The sequence below is a fragment of the Calidris pugnax genome, unplaced genomic scaffold, assembly GCF_001431845.1.
Source record: "Calidris pugnax isolate Ruff unplaced genomic scaffold, ASM143184v1 scaffold63, whole genome shotgun sequence".
NCBI lineage: Eukaryota > Metazoa > Chordata > Aves > Charadriiformes > Scolopacidae > Calidris > Calidris pugnax.
In genome coordinates this window covers 8,903,660-8,925,559 of record NW_015090852.1, presented here as the reverse complement: position 1 = coordinate 8,925,559, position 21,900 = coordinate 8,903,660, and the positions used below count along the sequence as shown (strand labels likewise).

Genomic DNA, 21,900 nt, shown 5'->3' with positions numbered 1-21,900 from the left:
TCAAATACTTAAATTTGAAACAGTTCAAATACTTAAATACTGAGGTGTTTGTAAGAGGTGTAATAGTTTACTGGCTCCTCCTTTCCATGTTTGAGTTCTGAGTGTTGCTGATCTAGCCTGTAAACATTTTCAGTTGCCTCTGTCTGTTTGCAAGGTTGTCATCTAGTAAACTACTGCATTTCAGAAACGATTAGTTTATTAGGCAAGGTAAGGTTGCTTGTAGCCCTCTGTCTGAAAGGGGCAGCGGGAAGGGAGCAGCAAAGCCGAAAGGACCTGCCCCACTAATGTTTGCCTTCAAAGGGAAGACAGTATGCGTCTATCACAACGTACTAATCAGATACAGGCTGAGACAGAAATCGATCAGTAGTGATCCTGTAGCTCTTGTTCCTATTGACCAGCGTTTAACTTGACTGTAGTTCCCATTTAAATAATCAGAATATACAGAAATGTTTACTAGTGTGTGTACACAATAAATCTTATGTTAATTCAGCGCTTGTGTACTCTTGCTGTTGGGCTGGCTTAGTGCAAACAGTGTGCAATTCCACACCCTGCATGCTTTCTGTCAGTCTTGGAAAGTCCTTGCTCCTGTGGGAAAGGGAATTATGCTGCCCTTTTGGACTTTGTTTTCTTTTTTAATTTCAAGCTCTCCAAACTGCTTGGAAATAGGCCACTGAGAAAGCAAAGCAAACATGCTCTCTGTGCCTGGGTTTTGCTGTTCCCCACTAGATATATTATATTCAGCTGAGGGAGAGTAAGAAGCTATTTTCCCCAATTTTCCATACTGCCTGTGGGAATCTAATTCAATTTCCTCCCAAATTTAGCAGCGAAAACTAAACAGTAAAGAATAAAGTTGAAGAGGCTTCTGTAAATCTCTGGATTCTAAGGTACTAAGGTGCAGCAGGATTACTGAGCACAGGTTAAACTTCTTTTCAAGCCACAAAGCTACTTACAGATTTAAGAAGCTTAAAAGCCTGATCCAACATTAGTCCTTGCTTTGCAAATGAAAGAATAGTATATCTACCTATACAAAGTTATATTTGTTATTATTGAATTTTTTTATCCTTCGTTATTGATGTGGCCCATCCCACAAAGGATTTTTTTTTTCAGTGTGAGATTATGATGTATTAGATAAATTCAGGGAAAGGGACAGGGGAAAAAGCTGGTGACCAAATGCATTTCCAGAAATAAACAAATTAAAAAAAGGACTCATATTTCATTACTCTCACTACAGTGGCTACTTTTTACCAGCAGGCCACAGGGGTCCTATTCGTAACTTCCAGAAAAAGATGTAGTGCCTTTTCTGGACTTGGATTCTGTACAGCAGCATGGACCTGAGACAGTCAAGTGGCTCAAAAAACACTGAATGAAAACCAGAATTTACTTTTCTGCTTCATATGAGCTGGAACATGTGTTCAGCAGACCTACTTGCAGCCAGCAATCCAAGCCATTTTCTGATTGCCAGCTGTCCTTAGTTTTTTTTGACCCTTTTAGCTCAGAACTTCTTCAGACAGGTGGTCCCTGCAGTGAGCACTGGTAGCCTAGATTGCAGTAATTATCTTGTTACCTCTTTTATGTGTGTGTTCTCACTGTGTGTTCCATCCTCACAGAAATAAATTGGCTAGCAATCATTTTATTTCTTCACAATAGTGTCCTTTATACTTGTTTTCATTCCCACCAAATCAGCTTCAATAGTAAAGCTGTGTAGACATCTATTAAGCTTTGGAAATTAGGATAAGGACCAGCATACTTTGGTTTTCTGACATGACATGGAAACATCCTATGATATAATGAATAATAATATTCAGCAGATGTGATGTTTCTGGGACTGCAAGCCTCTATGAAAAGATGTTCCACTTGTTAGAGAGATTTAAAGGAGAAACAGACTTACCTAAGTATTTTCATGATGTTTGCCTTGTACACTCAATGGTACAAGAGTTCTATCAATTACCTGTACAGTTTCTCAAGTTGTGATGAATTTGTCTCATAAAGTCTCAAAAAATTAAATAAAATTAAAAATAAGATTCAAAAAGGATGCAAAACCTAAAAAATTAATTATTCAAAGGCAAAGCTCCTTTTTCCTCAAAGACTTTTTGGTATATTTTAAAGGTGCTTATATTTTAACTTTCACTTTCTCAACCTACATCTCTTCCTCCTTCGTGGTTCAGGTATCACTTAAAATGTGTTTGCAACATGGGATTTTCATCTTTGTCTACATTATATTAGAAAACTAAATCTCAGTGGTGAAGCTGCCTCAAGGTCATTAGTAAGCTTGAGAGGCATAATGCAGATGACGGCCTTAACACATTTGATGTTCATGCTAAAAACAGCCAAGTCCTTTAGGACAATTGCAACAAGGTGCTGGAAGTAGTTGCTAGCACTGGGGAGCTGACTAAGGCTCTTAACATTGCTAACAGTGTTTTAAAATGCCTAATTAAAACTGTGCGGGGATGGTATTTTATGTTACGTGTGCACCACGTTGTGTGGGCAGTAATGTGAAGAGCAAACATGCCAACTCCTCTGCAAGTTCAGGCTTTGCCTACCTGAGAGCAAAGCGCTGACTCGTGGCATGTAAAAGGGAAGGGTCTGTGCAGAGAGCTTACGAGTTGGTTTTAAATTGATTTTCTAAACTTTGGCAATGACCTAGAATGATCCAAAGTGAGGAACATATGGCTAGTTGTTAAAAATGTATCAAAGAGCTTCTCTTGTCTTTCTTTCTCATGAATGATCTCTTCAACATAAGTGATCCCCTCATGCAACCCTCAGTCTGTTGGTTGGCACTCACATGCAAGAGCATCAGCACGCTATTAGCAATTACCTTAGTGATATTTACAGCATTTTAATGTCAATTGTCTGTATGTAAATAGAATCTGTGAGGAACGCAGCACGCCCGGGGCTCCGGCTCCCACTACAGCAGCACTGCTCCTTCAACACACCAGAGTGCTTCCTGCGCCTTATCTGACTGCCAAAAATACCGTTTCAATTGCTTTATGACAAAATAATGAGTCTGTCAAAGATGAGTGGTCAGAAAAACAAATTTGTTCTCCCACACAATTAGAGTTTATAACGTTGGACGGCAGTATCAATCTCCAGTGATTCAAAATTGAATTTGCATGTTGGAGGGAAATGTGTTCTTGCATGTGCTGTGACCGGGCTGCTTAGCAGGAAGAGTCCTCACAGGTTGAATGGGAAAGAATGATATCAGCTGAGCTGTGGGAACATCAGGATGGAAGTTTCCAAATGCAGACAAATGTTGTGGGGACATGGTGTTCACTTTCACAAGCTCGGCACTGACAGCGCTGCTCCCACAATCATCAAGGAAAAAAAAGATCTGGAAAAACTGTCACCAAATATAACAGGCAGACGACTGTTCCCTTCAGGTAGAAAGGTGTTTCAAGGCCTGCAGTTCACTGTACATAACCCAATTGCTCATGAAGCTATTGATATTTATAATTATGGTCTTTGGACATTCTTTGTAAAGACGTACAAAGCATTAGACCTCAGCAATGCCATTTATGGTGAGCATATATGGTATCTCGGAACTGCACTTTGCCCTTAACATTTGCGTTATCCTTACATGGGATTTTACCCTTAGGCTGTTGGCCTCTGCAGCATACATGCTCTCACATTTGCCATACCTTAACCTGTATTCTAAAACCTGCTCAGCTTGTTACAGCTCCCTCAATCATCCCTTCTCAGTACACATGCAAACCCACTTGATGTGCCAAGCAGCTGCTAGCCACCCACTGCTACCCAGTAATTGCATTTCTGGGCATGGGTGCGTAATACCTTGTAAAGCACTTTCAGTTTTTTCTTTGGATTTCAAGAAACTATATAGGCATAATGTAAGTACACAGGATCTAGAAGCAGTTTTTTAGGTTTTCAGAACTTCTCCATTCTTACACTTGCAGCCAAAGTGACCACATTCTTCTACTGTGGTTTTGTGTTTAATATGCTTTGTATGTAAATCTAATTAAGCCTTTTGTTACTATCTCAGATTTAAAGCAGTAACAGCTAGGAACAGTCTTTCAAAGAAAGTGTTTAAAGAAATTAAAAATGGTACCTAGGATTTTCAGTAATAATTTATCACCGTGGATATTCACATAAGGTAACAAAATATTTCCTTACCTCTGGAGCAGAAAAGAAAGGTAATCTTCCTTAAAAAAGAGATGAGACAGATGAAGGACTCTGAACTTGTGCAGTCTTCCATAGGAAGGTGATGTCCGTGTCCTGACAGTGATCTGATAGGAGCCCAAGTGAGTTACCAGATCAGTGGTGCTCAGCTGATTCACAGTTATCTGAAATGCCTAAGGTCCAGGCTCTGCTTCTTCGTTTTCACACTGCTCACAATCCAATATATCTCATCGCGAAAGTGGTTCTTTCATGGTCCATCTGGATTGTGCTTTTACCTACAGAGTCTTCTTTCTGTAACCCTAAATATTTCCATTTTCCTTATTGCTTATGCTGCAAATAGAAGTAGCTTTTTATTGTACTCTAGTCATCTCTCAGCCCCGCTATACACATTTACTTCTTTCATTCATCCAGAGAAGCATGTCCCTCAAGCACAACAGGCATTTCTCTTCGTTGCAGAAGTCTCTGAGATTGTCCATACATACACTCTGATGAGGTCCCTGGGACAGATTGCCCAATTCCTAGGGCAGCCTTCCTAAAAAACCATAAGTATATAAAATATTATTTCCCTGTTTCAGTAAAAATGTCTCTCCACATGCAGCACAGAATTTGCTATTGGCTCATTTTTCCCCAGACATGGTACCCTCCAAACTTGTGTTCAGTTTGGTTTCCACAGATGTTTTTTATTCTCTTCAGTTTTAGCACTGTCTGCATTTTACGCTCATTCAGTATTCAGCTATGTCCTTGATTTTCTGCAGAAGTCATGATTAATCTCTCCAAGATCTGTGAAGTGACCTCAGCAAAAAATTGGTGCAAGTGAGAGAAGAATCAGAGCCTCTGTGGTTCTCTCTGAATGTCTTCTTACTGCTTATGCTTCTGCTCTTTTACTCCCTATGTATAGTTACTGACACCAAGAAGAACTTTCATCTCTTCAGATTTCATAAATCTACAGATTTTTTTCATACTTCATATCATAAACCAAACCCAGCTTTTATGTTGACTATACATTAAGAAGGCAAAGGTAATGTTTTTTTTTTTCCCCACACGTTGTCTGACCTTTTGTGGTTTGGGTGGTGGTGTTTTTTAAAAAAACATTTATTTTTGTACCCACTTTAACTGGGTCTCATTAACTCTACATTTGACATTTTTAATATAAATGCATTTTTTACCTCAGTCTTTGATCTTTAGCTAGTCTTGTAGAAAACCACAGTGACCACATTTATTCCTTCCTTTCTTCTCCTTGGAAATTGTACACAGCTAAGTTTGAATTGTTCTGGAGCATTTCAAGATTTTTCATCATTGTTGGCTCTTGTTTTGCTCAGTTGTAAATGTTAGGTTTTGACTGCCTACAAAGGTTTTAGGTCAGTCCTTTATTTTTTTCAGTGATCAAATTTGTTGTTTTCTCTCATTAACTTTAAATAATACTCCTTGAAGGCTACATTTCTCTCCCCATTGCTGTTTTTTGGTGGGAGGTGGTTGGTTTTGGTTCTATTTTGTTTGGTTGTTTTGGTTTTTTTTAATTGGGAGGAGTAGGAAGTTTGCTTTCCTTTCTCTTCAACATAGTATGATTTGGAATTTTCTTTTAAGGCAGAATGCAGCATTTTGAGGGATTCTACTGGAACGGTTTTCAAAAATACATATAAAACATCCAAATAATAATATGAAGAGAGGCACCAATTGAATGAATCTGTTATTATTCTACTGGTTTAGGACAGGAAGACTCCTTTAGCAATTCCTCTATTTAGGAAGCTAAGTGGCTAAGATGTCCCTAAATTGTCCGTTTTGTGTGTTTGTTCTGAATACCCATATGAGGGCTCATTGTTTTAAATCTCAGTTAATAGGGTTTTAAAATTTGACAGAAGTTCCTCAACTACTTTCACAAGAAAATGCGCTTTGCTGTTCTTGTGAAAACCTGCCCGTATTTGGTACAAACAGACCTCCAAAATCTGTAGTTCACCTTTGTCTGTTGGAGCTTGGTGGCAAGAATTGCCACCAGAAGATGACTTCTGCAGAAACCCTGCCCACTGCTGTACCGCGTGGGCCCTCCCATGTGGACCACAGAAGAGCTACCATGGCATGATGCCATAACTCTGGGCTGAGAAGCACTTCCTCTGTTTAAAAAAACTGGGCACCAGGACATGCAGCAGAGCTATCCCATGCTGTCGGTGTTAGGGAACGTGGGAAATAGGAAATCAATATGCATGAGGATTTATGGGAATTGCTTGTGTATGCATATATACATCCATACATATTAGGACAAGAGCAAATGGCCTCAAGTTGTGCCAGGGGAGGTTCAGACTGGATATTGGGAAAAAAATTTTACACTGAAAGGTTTATTAAGCATTGTAATGGGCTGCCAAGGGAAGTGGTTGAGGCACCATCCCTGGAGGTATTCAAAGGATGGGTTGACATAGTGCTTAGTGATATGGTTTAGTGATGTGGTTTTTTGTTTTTGTCAGAGTTAAGTTGATGGTTGAACTAGGTGATCTTAAAGGTCCCTTCCAACCCAGGCAATTCTATCATTCTATATAAATATATCCATATGTTTTGTATATCTATGAAGAGGCATGGGACAGGAATGGATAGAAGCAGAGGGGGATGGAGAAAGCTACAGTCCACATAAGACTTACTTAACTCAAGCAAAATTGAGGAAGGGTCTATCTCTTCAGGAACTTCTGACAAATACAGCATCTAAGAAGTGCAAACAGACTTTGCACAAGGTTTTCTGACACAGCCATTCTTTACTTTCGGGTGCTTATTGAAAGAGCTGTGCACATTTACACCAATTAGCAGATGTACCAACATTTATTTTGCCCTACCTCAGCTCCCCTACCAGTCTGCAGCACCCTTTCAGAGCCTGAGGAACTACAGCTTTTCCTCAGAATCAGCTGGCTTTTTCTTCCTGCCTATATCAGTTTGCTGCCTCTGACAGTGATGAGTCCCTCCAATAAAACTGAAATCTTCCCCTGAAAGAAACCAAGTCGGCTCCCCTCTCTCATTTATTCTAGTGACTCCACAGTCTCTCCTGCTTCTTTCTCCTCTGATTCTTTCTGTTTATTGGTCTTGTCACTGTTGTGTATCTCTCCGGTTTGGGAGTCTTACATTTTCATATTCCTGTGGACAGTAAACCCCCCCATTACGTTCTTAATAGCAGTGCCACTTCCCAAAATCTTTAATCTCTCCATGAATAGGAATCTCTCATCCACTGACACCCAAACAGGCATCTTTCATTCTGCAGTGGCTAGTCATTGAAAATTTATTTTACAATTGGTGTGGTATTTAAGCATCAATATTTCGCAAATGCTATAAAAATGAATCACACTTTCTTTTTTTCTAGCATATTCAATAGATATTGTTAAACTCAAATTAAAAGGTGCTGAATGTGTTTTTCTTTAGAGTGAGCATTGCTCAAATAACAGCAGTTTCATCTGCCTCATTTCTAGCATTGGGGAGAATGCTCCACTACAGTACTACATAATATGTACTGTCTTATGGATTCTTGTGGATTTTCTCCAGACACTTATGACAACTGCAAGCTTGTTTTACCCTGGGGATATATATGTATGTGGCCAGTTGCTTCAGGTCATATTCCTTCCAAATGGAAGTCAGTTTGACAGCTATTAATTTGCACTTGGCCATTCCATGTGTTGTTTTGCTCTAATTATTGGTCACTGTATGGAACAGGTGACAAATGGCCACATGAGAACCCTTTAAATCACTAGATGTACAATCATTAGGAAAACAAACAGTCAGGGTTGTTAAATACTAGTTTTCTCTCCAGCCCCAAACAGGAACAGATTTTAGCTGGTTTTGACATCTATTGGAAAGGGATGGAAAGAGGTGACAATACCTTACTGTTTATGAAACTGGCTTCCCATTCTGTAAGTGTCCTAGTTTCATGGAAAGAGGGTAATTTAAGGAAAATACAATAGTTCTAAGATCAGGTGCAGAATCTGGTTTATCTGATGATTTTGTCGCAAGGTTCAATTAAGTGTTCTTTCTGAAGTAAAGCCAAATATGCTTACCAAAATATTTCCTCGGAGCTTCAGCTACTACAACTATATCAAATTAAAGCAGGCAAAAAATTTTCCTTTCTGAGCAAGACAGTACTTGCTGAACAAGAATGGCAAAACACCATTATAATGAGCTTCCCTTCTACTGAAGTGTAGCATTGCAGAGGATATTTAATTGAAATCTGTTTCTTCAGACTCCCAGGGCCTAATTTGGTTCTTAATTTGGGCCAGATTCTCCAAGGACATAAGCAGAGGACTTTTTTTTGTTCCAGTGAGTAGTGACTAACTCTTGAATTTTTGCAAGATTATAGACCTGTCTGTAGTGAAAATTATGAATAATTTAGTTGATCTCAGTGGAGCTGCGTTAGTGAAAACAAGAAAAGATTCAGCATCTTGGAGTCTTGGTGAAATTTCTGCTTTTAGACCCGTGCAAGCTGAAGATACTACAAGATGCTACTTGAGTGATGTCTCATAAAACATGCTAAAATGATACAGGCACAACACACAGAAATAGTGATTGTCATAGCACATGGTTTACTAAGACTTAATCTGAACTTAAACTCATCACTAAATAATATTGCCGTTTTCTTTTTTTTTTTTTTTTGCCTTTTAAAAATAGGTGTAAGTGCAACCTCCATGCTACTGGCTGTAAAGAAGAAAATAAAAGACTACTTTGTGAATGTGAGCATAACACAACTGGCCCAGACTGTGGAAAATGCAAGAAGAATTACCAGGGCCGACCATGGAGCCCTGGTTCTTATCTGCCTATACCTAAGGGTACTGCTAATATCTGTAAGTAGTTCTGTATAATAAGGATATTTCATTGTTAGAAGTCTGCCCGTTATCGTGACTCTGTAGGAAGATTAACACTGGCAAAAGTTTGTCATTTCCTTATAACCCAGTGCATATAATTTGCCAAGGTGTCAAATAGTGTTAATAGTAAGTACACATCATCCGTACTCTTATATGGCTGTAAATAACTTGCATGAAAACTGTGTGTTTGTATCCAGAGATAAATCCCTGGAAACTGCACAGAAAGGGCTAAGGAATGAAAAAATAAGGATCTTTCACAGAAAAAGTACATGCAGAGGGTAGAATCCATTGGGAATATCTGCAGTGCTGCTCCAGCCACGACACCCTCAGCTCTCCATTCATACATCCTTATTGCCTCAAAATTCAAAACAACCTCAGCTCAACATGTTAGATGAGGTCCTTGCTCATTTTTTGTCCTTTTAAGAAAGTTAAAAAATCTCAGACAAAATTTTGCAATTAAAAACTAAAAATCTAAAGGTTGATAAAGGAAGTTTGTACCTGATGTTGACATGCAGTCCAGATTCCTATGCGCTCTTTTAGATCACCGTAAGTGTTGAAGGAGGAAAGCGAGGGTAAAACCTGAGGTTTTTATATCTGGTTGTTTCCAGCTAGTAGCCACTCAACAACACACATACTCACTATTCCAAAGGAAGTTATTGACAGCTGCATTTCCTGGTGCTGGACAGGATTTGGTCGAAAAGAACATGGTGCTGAAAGAGAGGGCACAAAGACAAGTATGAGCATCGGTTCTTGCTTTCATTCATGTGTGAAATACACAGTGATTCAGATTCCTCCTGAACAGAGTAACAGACTTAAATCTTTTGAAGAAAGGATTGAAGAAGATGAGGTTAAATCACCAAACCTTTTGACAGAAGTTACTAGCTTCTTTTAAGAAAAGAGTCCACAGTTTTGCTCTGATTAAAAGCAAAACATTAATTTTAAAATATTAGAATATAACAATTTACTGAAAAGTTATTTGAGAGAAACAGAGCTATGTACTGTAGTTGAATTGAATGAAAAGTTTAAAACCAGAAGCAATGTGCGCTGCTCAGAATGTTATCTAAGACTTCAAAGCAGCAGCTGTGAAGAATCAAAACTCAAAAATGAATATCATAGGAAGCAGGACCTTATCAAGTTAAATGTGAGAGTAATAGACCAAGTAACAAACCGTGAAGTGTGGGGGCATGAAATTATGATAAAATTCTTACTGAGCAGAGAAAAATGAACTTCCAAAAAGAGGGAGGAAAACATTTTGTAACAGTATTCACTCTTTCACATTATAAAAAGTGAATGTGGCTCATTTAAAGAATCAATACTTTAAAGCTATGTTTGAAAAAAATAGTGAGATTTATCAGGTTGGTTTTATTTACATGTTTTACACATATATACATATACACACATACATATGTAGGCACATAAATACAGTAAAAATATATATACATAGAATGCATTTGCTACCCCAGCAATCATCTAAACTAGGGACGAGATACGTCTGAACTCAAAAACCAGGATCTTTCTAAATGCAACTTGCTATATCAGTTAGATCATTTCCAATCAGTTGAGCACACACCAGATGGAACAGTGGAATTAGCACCCACCAAAAGGAAGCCTGAAGCTTGTTAAAACAACTTTCAGCATTATTGAATTTCATCAGATATACAGTTCCATCAAAAATCAAAACCTTTTGCAAATAATAAGCAGTCTTTTCTGTATTTTTCTGTTGTTATTATTATTACTATTATTATGATAGCATCATGAAAACATAACCTTGTTTGAGCTGACAAATGCTCGACTTACCCTCAAATCCTGACTTCAGCAGTGATCAGCAGCAGAAATTATGGCAAACAGGAAGTATGGTGAACGTAGAAGGATTTCTTCTTTTTCTTCCCAGTTGTCAACAATAAACTGGCTTTCTGAGCTGGCCACTCTGTCATACCTGTGGTGATTGCTAGCATCTGAGTAGAAAGACAGAAAGACTCAGTTGTCATAAGCTTGATCTCAGTGACGTCTTATGGTGATACATTTCACATTTTAACGACACAGTGAAAGTTATTTTGTTTACTTTAAACATTTTTATTTTGTTAAGCCTGTACCTCCTTAGATACAAAGAAACAAAATATAATGCATCCCTATTTACAGCCATTATGATTATATAGACTAGATATGTCCACTCCTCCAATCTATTTTCCAAATGGTGAATCCTAATCTATTTAATCTTACTGTGTATAACACTGTGCCACATCTCTGGTCATCTGTGCTTTCTCGCTCTCTTATGGTTCTATGATGTCATTTTCTTTTATTTGGTGAAGCTAAAACTATATGTGATATTCTAGACATGAGAAAAACAGATCATTTACAGTGGCACAAAAATGTGTCTGCTTTATATTTTGCTATCAGCCCTTAAATCCTTTTTAAAGACTATTACAACATTTCTTCCGGCATCAAGGCTGACATAAGTGACAGGTTATATGTTATAGTAGTTCAGAAATGTCATGTTTGAGTTCCTTTAAAACACTTTTTGGGTGAACATCACCTTAGGGCAATTCTTGTTGTTTGATATTATTTGCATTTTCTAAAACACATTCAGATGATGATAGACATTGAGAAAGTTCCTCAGATAGTGAGAATCTCTCTAACCTTCTTTGTTGTGAACATCAGTGAAATCTATTAATTTAGTACTTAGTCCTTTTATACCTTGATTGCCTATCTACTCAATCATCTCTCTGGGAGGCCTCCTGCTTCTAGTGTGATTATTTTAACAAAGAATTATTAACTTTTATGTCTGTAGCAAGTTGATTCTCAAAATACTGTGGTTTATATTTAACTGGACAGATTTTATGCTTTTGCTTCCCTATCTTTGTCCATCAAGATGACTTGCAGTTTTGAAGGGTGTCTTTCCAAAATCTTCATTCTACTATTTTGGGTTCTTTGCTTGAGTTTTGTTTGTTTGTTTATAAGATATTTAACTTCAAAATAGTTTTTAATTGATGGGTTATATGTGATTATTCTCTAATGCACTTTATCTCTAGCCTGCCTCCATGCTTTTTAGCTGTTCTTTTCATTTTTCTTCTCACTAACTTTCTCATTTTTATTTGCTCACTCTCTGAAAGTTAAATATTACTGCAGGGGATTTTTTTGACCTTTTCCTTCTCAACAAGTAGGTTGAGTTTCAGTCAGAAGTGGTTGTCTGATAACTACTTCTTGAATCAGGTCCTATGTACTAGTCAGAACTAAATCAGCTTCTCTTCTTGTGGGTTGTCAGATTGCTTGCTATAAGCAGCAATTGTTTATGTATGTAAAAGCATGATTTCTTTTGTCACTTCCTGATGTAATACCATGTGTGTTGGATCATATGAAATTTTGCATTAAACTCTCTGCTCAGCCAATGTAATTCCACTCACCCTCTTGCATTTACGTCACCATCTCCATTGCGTGATCAGCAATGCAGCCCCAGCATTATACTCTCCTTAGTTGGGTGTGGATTCTGTAAATAGTTGCTGGAATGTGTTGATAGAATTTACTTACTCTGTTTGACCATAAACTTCCCTTGATTTATTACTTTAATTCCCTTGGGACACTTTGTATAATTCAGTAATACAGTGTCCCTTTGACAGTCTTCCTTCCTCCAATTTTTGGAGTCCATCCTTTCCATCTAAGACCAAAATATTTTAAATTTTAAACGGATTTGAAGGGGGGGGAGGTGTTTATATGATTTTTATATGATATATGTGTTTACATAAGACTATATCTTAAAATAGTTGCGTAAATGAAACAGAATATTTTTTCACAAAATAAAAAGATCCTTTTTCTTGAGATAGTCTGAATTTGGGAAATTCGCTCAGATTCAACAAGAAGCCGCCTAATCTCCATTTCTAAACCCTTCCCAACTGGAACTTATAAGACCTTATTATACCTTTTCAAGGTGCAGCTCATGAAATACAAGACCATTCTGGGCTATACTCTAGTCATAGCCTAAACCTTGATATAAGGCCGTTTCTGTATCCTTTTTATTTTAACTTAACAGGAGTTTTTCAAGAGACTGCAAAAAGGTTTTTTTTCCCTGCTTTGCTTGTGAAAGACACCGAGCAGTCTTTTGTTTACTGGCACTAACAATATTTCCACATTTGTCTCCCACATAGCATTTATTTTATATTTTCACTCTATCTTATTGACTATTTTGTGATTACATTTATTCCCTTGTGCTGCCACATTCTATGGATAGTTTGTTCTGCAATATGTTTTGACACTCAAAGTGAACTTATTGAATTTCTCTATACTTGGTATTACAAGATAGCTTTTCTCCTCAGTATGTCGTATATGTCTGACAGCACTAGCCCTTTTCTTCCTCCTGTTGTTTAGATCATCTTTGGCACTTATGTTCTTTGCTCCATCAGACAGAGCTGTCTAAAACTGTGCTGAGCTGCCATCCATCAAAGCCCGCTCACTTCTTGTCAGTCCCTCCACAGCCAGTAACCTGTACCAGGAGTGTTTGACACTCGGCAAAAACCGCCTCCCAGCTGTTATGTGACTTTCCTGATTAACAGTTCAATGTGAAACAAAGGATTGACTAGAACACGGGGAACATTGGTGGTTCTTTTCAGTCAACAGTTAGGCAGATAGTCTCAATCAGTTTACCGAATTTCTCCTGCAGTGGGTCCCCCTCTGATACTGCAGCCTCTGTCTCAGCAGCACGGCCTTAATCCTCCCTGAATGGGAAAAGACTTATGAGGCATCACTGCAGCACAGCTGCCACAGAAACACTTCCTGGCAAAAAATATGGCACTTGAAGTATTGTCCTGATTATCCTCATCTGTGTTTGTAGTTTTCCCCATGAATATTTGCTGACACAAAGCCATCTTGAAGTACCAGGGTAAATGAAGCCAGACAAGAGGCTGTGTGATGGCAGGCTTTCTATTCAGGAATCCAAGTAGCATGTGTCCCTGTAACTGAAAAGTTCACACATCCTGCTGTCCTGTCGAAGAAGACTCATAAAGTAGATAGTGTCCCATTTGTAAGGGCCCAGTTCTCCCAAGCAACTGGAAGGAGCTTTCCAGTGCATACTTCATGACTGAGGCAGAGGAAGCAATTGAGAGGACTCAATTTGAAGGAATGGGACACAAAGCATTTTAAGATGCAAAATATTGCTCCTTGATGATTTTGGTAACATCTTTCATAGAGAAAAAGGATTATATGAATGCAATAGGTTACAAAACAGCAAAGCTTCTTATTTTTTCTATTTTATATTACATATTAATTTTGACTCATGAAGCTTACAGAAGATGTAAAGCCACAGAAAAACATCACACAAAATCTGTGTCAGGCTGGGAAACTTGGTAGTGGGGAAAAAGCTGTAGTGTATCAAGAGCATTCAGGAAGACAGAAGTGTCAGAAAAACTGCAAATGATAAACTAACTTCCCTCCAAGTAGGTATCCAGTGCAACGGCCAGCAAAACATTGCAGGTACATACCTAAAAACCAATGCACTATAAATAACATGAGCTGTATTTCTTTAAAATGGGGCCTGAAAAATTATTCTTCGGCACTCTTCCCTCGTGTGTGACCCTGCTGAGTTGGTTGTTTGTGCTGGTTATGGTGGCATCTGTTGCTGGGAAATGGATTGCTTCTATCCGTCACTGGTTTCAAACAACTCTATTTTTGCCATACGCAGTGAAGAGGAGCAATGAAAGAGGGTTCTAGTCCTTAAGTGGCAGTATGGGAAGGAAAAGTATCTGTTATAAGATACTCAAAGTTCTAGAAACGGTCTGATTTTTGGGCTTTTTGAAGTTTCTAATGTCTAGTATTCTGTCAATAAATTATGATTACTTAAAAAAAAAATCCTTTGATCTCACTGGGAGTTTCCTAGACAGAGTTTTTGATACTGGTTTGGAGTCACTAAAATATCATGAGAAAAGGTCTAAATTCGAAAGGTGTTGCCCACTAAACCAATAACTATTTCCTCTGTCCCAAGCAATATTGCTTGGAAAGCAGAGGTGGAGGATGACACGAAAGGTGTTGCCCACTAAACCAATAACTAATAACTAACCAAAACTAATAACTAAACCAATAACCTCATCTAAGCAGTTCTTTTTCTGGAAATGTAAACATTTTCAATCTTTACAGAGAAAGCAACTATAAAACTAACAGTAGCAGGAATTCTAGGGCTCTTGCCTTGAAACATATGAAATTTCCTAAGAATTTTGTCTTTCACTGGCCTCACCTGGGTAATTCACTGAGCTCTTGGTGACACTCTGTCCCTGAATGTCAGGGAGCTGCAAGCTGGGTGTAGTGTTCTGATAGCAGCAGGAGCCAGTCCCTGGCTCCCATCATATGGCAGGTGCACGTTCAGCTTGTGATGGAGAAGAGGCAGAGAAGCCCATGGGGAAGACAGTATGCAAGACTGAGTTGACAGAATAATTCCTTCATCCCACATGTACTCCCTGCCCAGGAAGAGATGCAGCCTGGCCGCATCAATTGCGCTGCTGGGAGGCAGTGCACACAGGCATTGACGACAGAGGTGATAAGAGAGACTGCAGGGTATGACCTGCTCTGACACTGCAAGCAGCCATATGGCCCTTCTCACCGAAAGCTTGATGCTCTTCCTTTCACACAGACACAAACTATACAAGAAATCAAAAACTTGTTTTCTTTGCTAGCATCTGATTTGCTTTTTTCTGCACTCTCAGTAGTCAGCTCCATGGTAGCTAAAAGCTGAACCAACCCATTTCTGGAAAAAGGGGAAATGAGAAAATTACAGGGCAGATGCAGAAGATCATATGAAAGGAAAAGACCAGATTTTTTTCTCTCAAGTAGTGCATGTGTACGTAGCTGCACTTACAGTGAACATGTAATATACCAAACCACCACCTTCAAGTCAACTCAAAAATAATAAACAGTATTAGAGACTTTGTTCTACAATGTTTGCCATTTTGGGGGCAGTAGCTACCTCTGAACTTTCACTGCACAGTTTGCTCCCTGTTTCCTCACTATAAAACTATTACCATTAATAACCATCCCAGTGATTTCAACTGGAGCGCAATTTAGCTTGAACATTGCTTTGGTTTAACAAATGCAGTCACTTGGTTTTATTTACTCTTCATGTCGAGCTGAATAGACTTGTGCGTTATGATTCTTCATCTCTCTCTATAACCTGTTCACATCGTTTCACTGCTGCAAAGTACCACAGGTTTCAATAGAAGGCTGACTGGAAAGGATCCACATCGCACAGCGTAGTGGTTTCCACCCAAAGGGCCAGCAGTGGTGGGAAGACTCCCTGCAGCCTATTGCTGTCCCTGGTGGTGGTGTCACAGGAACTGTCATGTGGTCCAGCCCCACACACCTCCACATTGACACCGAGGGAGAGGCAGAATCCCACCTCCTGGGCCTCGTTACTCAGGGACTTGCACTAAATACAGCTCAGCTGAATTCAAGAGCGAGCCTCAATATGTAACTCCAGATCTCACAAAAACACTCGTACTAAGAATAATTTTCCCATCATATGTGCGGTTTTCACAGAGTGTTAATAGATCCTGCTTTGTGGCCCTACATAACCAGCTCTTTTCCAGACAAACTTAGATGTGCCGTTCTCACTCTCTTTAGGAAAAAGGGCATAAAGTAGTGCACTATCAAGGCCAGTCACCACACACAGGGATACCTGGTATTACAAAAATCAAGGTGGTTACAGAAGATCACACCAACCCAGAAACTTCACAAGGTCAAGACAGAGCCCTTTAGGCTAGTAGGTGTCTTGTTTTCATTATTCTCTGCCCAGGAAGCATTTATCACTATGAATTCATTGAAAAAATTGAAATACAGTAAAATGAGAAGAGCAGACTTGCAGGAAAACCTCTCCCTTTGCTACAATCTGTTCAGGAGAAAAATGAAGGGATATTTGTACGTGCGTGTGGGAGTGAGAACGGTGCGAGGCGGGGGAGTATATGCAGAAGAAATACAAATACCATTTCACAGTGGAAGTGTGAGTGCTAGAACACAGTATCTGTATTTTATCTAATATTTGTGAAGGTTCTATCAGTTTATAAAGGAAAACGAATGCTGCTAATTTAAAAACAGCTACAATGACTTGCAAAAATGTAAGCAAGCTGCTATTGAAACTTCATGGAAAAATATTTGAAAATCGATTGCCTTTTTGGTATTTAAGACAAAGGGATGGAGGTTCTCTTACATTATCCAAACTGAAAAAAACACTTTTTGTTACTTCTAGAACTATAACAGCGTTGTTCTAATTATGGTGATGCTTTTATTTAGCTTTTAAAACCTCATGATTCTAAAATTTTGGAAAATAACACCTTAATAATTAAGTTTTCAAGCAACATCTGGGTGTAGGGCTGAGTTAGCAGCAGGTGCTGTCACCAGTGTGGAGCCCAGCACTGTCAGACCACAGGTTCCATAGGAAATGAAACTGGGGAGCCGCAGTTCTGAACATGTGCCCCAGGACTGATGTGGTGAAACACAAAAGATCTGTTTATGGTCACCATTCTGCAAATGCAATTATTTCAGCATTGTCTTAGCCATGCCACAAGTTAGAAAATGTTCCCAACTTGACTCTGCAACCTTGCTTACAGTGAATATCATTTATCCCCAAGACATTCCTTTGCTCCAGTTTGCTTAATTGCAGAATGAGGTCCATACCATCTCTGAATAAGACAGAACTTCAAGATAGATGTTGAAAGAAGTACAGCAGATGTTTAATGGAGAAACAGACAGATTTCTGCAGTAAAATGCATGCCATCAAAAGTCAATAAAACTTGCAAAAGACAAACTGTATTTAACTGAGAGGATGCAAATATCCAGGATTTAAATACTGATCTGTAATTTGTGACTTTAACCCAAGAGACTAGCAATAGTGCCGTTAGCAACGCCATTTGATCTAAAGAAAATGGCATTTCAGAAAAGATTTCACCTCCATATTTTTGTGCTACACGCCTTTCAGGGCAGACCTGACAACAAGCTACGTGTTGGGACTGCATCATGCAACACGGGTGCCTGCATTGCTAGTCCAGCAGAGGAGTTTTACTTCTCAGCAGCCCTACCTCTTCTGATAGATCTCACCTGCCTCTGGAATGGTTTCCTTGCATTAATTCAGCTTAGGAATTGAAAAGAAAGCATGAGGGGAAAAAAAAAAAGAAAAAAAAATATCAATGAGAGGCTTAGTCGATATGACCAACCTAATGCATTAGATTGTTGCAGTCAATTACATTTCTTTTCCATAGCTTAATTTAGATAACTGTCAGGTAAAAGAGGAAAAAAATAGCTATATTCATTTAATGCAACATAAGGTATCAACTGATTTAAGCAGCTGGCCAAAGCAGTTAGCAATGCATCTATCCCTTGGTTAAATTATTCTCCTAGATCTGCATAATACATGCATGACTGATATTTTTATCTAGAGCATTAAACCTAATGGGTGGTTAGTTGAAATACAAAACTGTTCTGAACAAATTCATGAAGTTCAGAGAGCTGGTGTAGGTCCCAGAAATACCCATCTGTCAATACATTTTAGTGGTCCCTGCAGCCTCGTACTGAAAAATCTAAAGACTCTGCATTTATAAAGGGCTGGGTACATATTGGCAATTGCTTGGGTTTAACTATGTATTGAAATAATATTCTGAAAACTAAGAGAAAATTGTTTTCAGAATTTTAGATGTAATAGCTTAGCCAACTACAGCAATCAGCTAACTGTACGTTTTTTTGTTTTCTTTCCCTACAGGTATACCCAGTATTTCCAGTATTGGTAGTAAGTAGTAAAACCAGTATTGTTTTGCATTGTCATTCAGCTTCTTGGATCTAATTTCCCAACATCCCTTTCTGTTGAAGATAATGATTCTCTGAAACTGTGCTCTATAGCGCAGGGGCTGTGAATTGGCCTTTCTGGCATTGCATTAACATGTAACATATGACATGGTCAGAGAGAATGTCACTCTTGGCAACACATCTGCCTTCAGCCACAGTTTTTCTGATGAGTTCTGGTCAGCGGATGAAAACTGAGTGTTATACAGAGAATTAAGACAGTGTTCCACAGAAAATACTTGTTGAGCATCTCTTCCCATTGTCACCCCCTCACCATCCCCGCATCCCCACATCCCTGTGTCCCTACATCCCCGCATCCCCACATCCCTGTGTCCCTACATCCTGGTCACCTCTCGCCCCTTTCCCCCCCCCCCCCCCCCCCCCCCCCCCAAAAAAAAGTGTTTGCTAATAACAGAGAAGTATATTAATTTTTATGCTGATAAGTGTTTGTGTAAATTTGAAGAGCAAATGGAAGGGTATAAATGGAAAAGGTTTCCTTTTTATGAAGTAGCTTAGCAAATGCAGGGGATCTGCTGGAATCTTTGCATTAACTCCAGCAGCCTTTGAACTGGGCTTTACTCCACAAAGTAAACAGAATTGTGTTCCTTCACAAAATCCTGCTTTCCTGCATACAATTAAAGGACCAAAATATTAACACTTAAACTATAAGATAACGGTAACACCGTTATGTAAAGAACCAGCCCATCCATGGAATAGATGATTAGTTAAATAGAACCCTTGAAGGGACTAAGTGCACAGTCGCTCAGCTGCGCGTCTAGCTGAGTTCTGTGGCTGAGAAGTGCACCCAGTCACGACACGTTAGCTGGTTGCAAGCAAAGCAGGCAGGTAGAAATGGGATCCTGCTGTCGCTGACTGAGAGGATATTCCCCACAGCCTCAGCTTTGCAGAGGCTTTAGGCACAACTTGTGCTATGCAGGACTATCACAATGATAAAATATCACAGCAGTAAAATGCAATTTGCCATACCTGGTATCCAGCTGAAAAAAACTGTCTCACTTCTTATGATGCAGAGTCAGGTCTGGCAATTTATAAATCAGCTCAGTTTACTTAAACTCATGAATGGCACTGATTTGTTAAGCTCTAGACAACAAGTTAAATACCACCAAAAGTAGCCTCCTTGCAAATGAGAGCAGCATTAACAGCTGAATGCCATGGCATCTGTTTTGCAGTTTTAAATAGTGAAACAGCATCAATGACAATAATGTGCAAATTAAAGCCTTAATCTTAATAATGTAATTTTCCCACTGTAGTATCTGCTTCGGCATTTCCATGGCTGCATACGCATAGTGCTATGCTATTTTCAAAACCTAGAGTTTATTCAGTATTTTAGAATATATTAAAAAAAAAAAAAAGAATTAAATGAAAGAGAAGCTTATGTCACTGTTCTCAGGAACATTCCTGTCATTAATAATAGAAATGGGATGAATGGGAAAATAGCTCTTTGGAGTTTGGTTGTGCTATAGTTTCTTAGTACTGTGTTGCATGGACTATATGGTTGTGTTTTCACTTCACATTCCATACAGCCTTCGTCACCACATCTACCATTTCTGAGCATCAGCAGATGTTGGCCTTTGAAAACTTAATAGGGAAACTCAAATACCTTTTAAACAATGGTGACCTGAAAGGATGCGTTGTTGACCTCTTTGTATTTTACACCGGCGTGATTAGTACAGTTTATCTATTACAAATGGAGAAAATTCTGTTTAACATTCCATAGGAAATACAAGAGTTTCTGCAAGCCTATGCTTAATCTTTAATCTTCTGTATGTAGTAGAATACATGTAATAATATATAGTAGAATTGAACGCATTTCTTTGCCTACCTGGAAAGGATGAAGCACGAGCATCTCCTCATGAGCACAAGTAAATACTGATACTCTGCTTGGGGTTTTTTTGTGTGTTTTTTCTTAAACAGCTCAGGGGGAAAATAGTTCTACTTGCACAATGTTCTGAACATCTTTCCTATAAAATAGAAATAGCAGAATTATCGTTAAAGAAGGATAGAACCCATAAATTTATCCTGGTCTTTAAGAGAATTGAACAGAAGTACAATTAACACATAAAATCAAACAAGATTAATTAGTTGTGGCTGCTTTAATGGATTCTGCATGATTTCTTCTTTTGTCTATGCTAATACAGTATTTGTGTTTGTATCAGCAGAGTTTCTCCCCATCTGGGGACAGGAAGGTACTCTCAGGAGATAGGGTTTGGGGTTTATTTTGCCTGGCAGCAAATGCTAATGGGGGTTATTGGTGTGCTTCAAGCTTTTCCTAGTATATAAGGAGGATGGGGTTGGGGTGGGGAGTTATGAAGACTAAACTGCCAGCATACAAAGAAGATGCCACTGCAAGCAATGTTCATTTAACATTTTTAAGACTGCAATGAAAGCAAGCAAAGAAAAATAAAATATATCTACCTGTGTGCACATATATGTATCATTCTCTACTCCTTTTCTACCTCAAAGGATCTTGTATTAAAGCAGCTCATTCTTAAAGTCTGAACACAAAGAAAGAGTGGTCATTAAGTAAACATCCTTTCTGATCATCTGGAAGAAAAAAAAAAGAAAAAAAAAAATCAGAGCTTTCCCATTAAGGTCATTTGTACCTGCTGTTGTCTATCAGTCAAATAATAGGTTCTCTGGTCATTTCCAGCATTCTTGATTCCAATGCTGGCCCTTTCAGCATTTTTCAGCCATGTCTGGAAAAATACTGGTGAAAGTGTTAGCAATTAATGAGTCCCAAAACCATTTCATAATTTTAAGTAATGCTTATATACAGTATGTAAATATTCTGAAATTATTCTACATTATTTTACTTGCTAAAATGATTGTACAATTTTACACAGACCAGTGCATCAAAATGTTCATTATTGTGACCGAATACCAAAGTTACTAATCTGTACATGTATGCCTTCAAAAAGTTGAATCTTCAAAACTACAGCTTCTGTCTTTGTTCCTGTAAAGCCTAACTCCACTAATTATGCTAAACAGTTTGTTATAAAGGGTATAATTAGATACAGGATAGGATAGACACGATGTGCAAATAGCTATGTGTGGGTGATTATCACCTTAAAGCCTGCTGGTGGCAGATGAGTCAGAGTTTAGAGACAGACCGTGCACCCAA

The 21,900-nt window shown here is 38.6% G+C and overlaps 1 protein-coding gene across 10 annotated transcripts in view; it reads left to right on the top strand.

Annotated features, from left to right (window-relative positions):
- Nucleotides 1-21,900, top strand: part of NTNG1 (netrin G1) — a 159,020-nt gene that overhangs the window by 89,185 nt on the left and 47,935 nt on the right. For all 10 annotated transcript variants that reach the window (XM_014943560.1, XM_014943551.1, XM_014943556.1 and 7 more), the window contains exons 4-5: nt 8,761-8,933; nt 18,679-18,705. In XM_014943560.1, the coding sequence (XP_014799046.1) occupies nt 8,761-8,933; nt 18,679-18,705 (200 nt within the window). The remainder of the gene's footprint in view (nt 1-8,760; nt 8,934-18,678; nt 18,706-21,900) is intronic.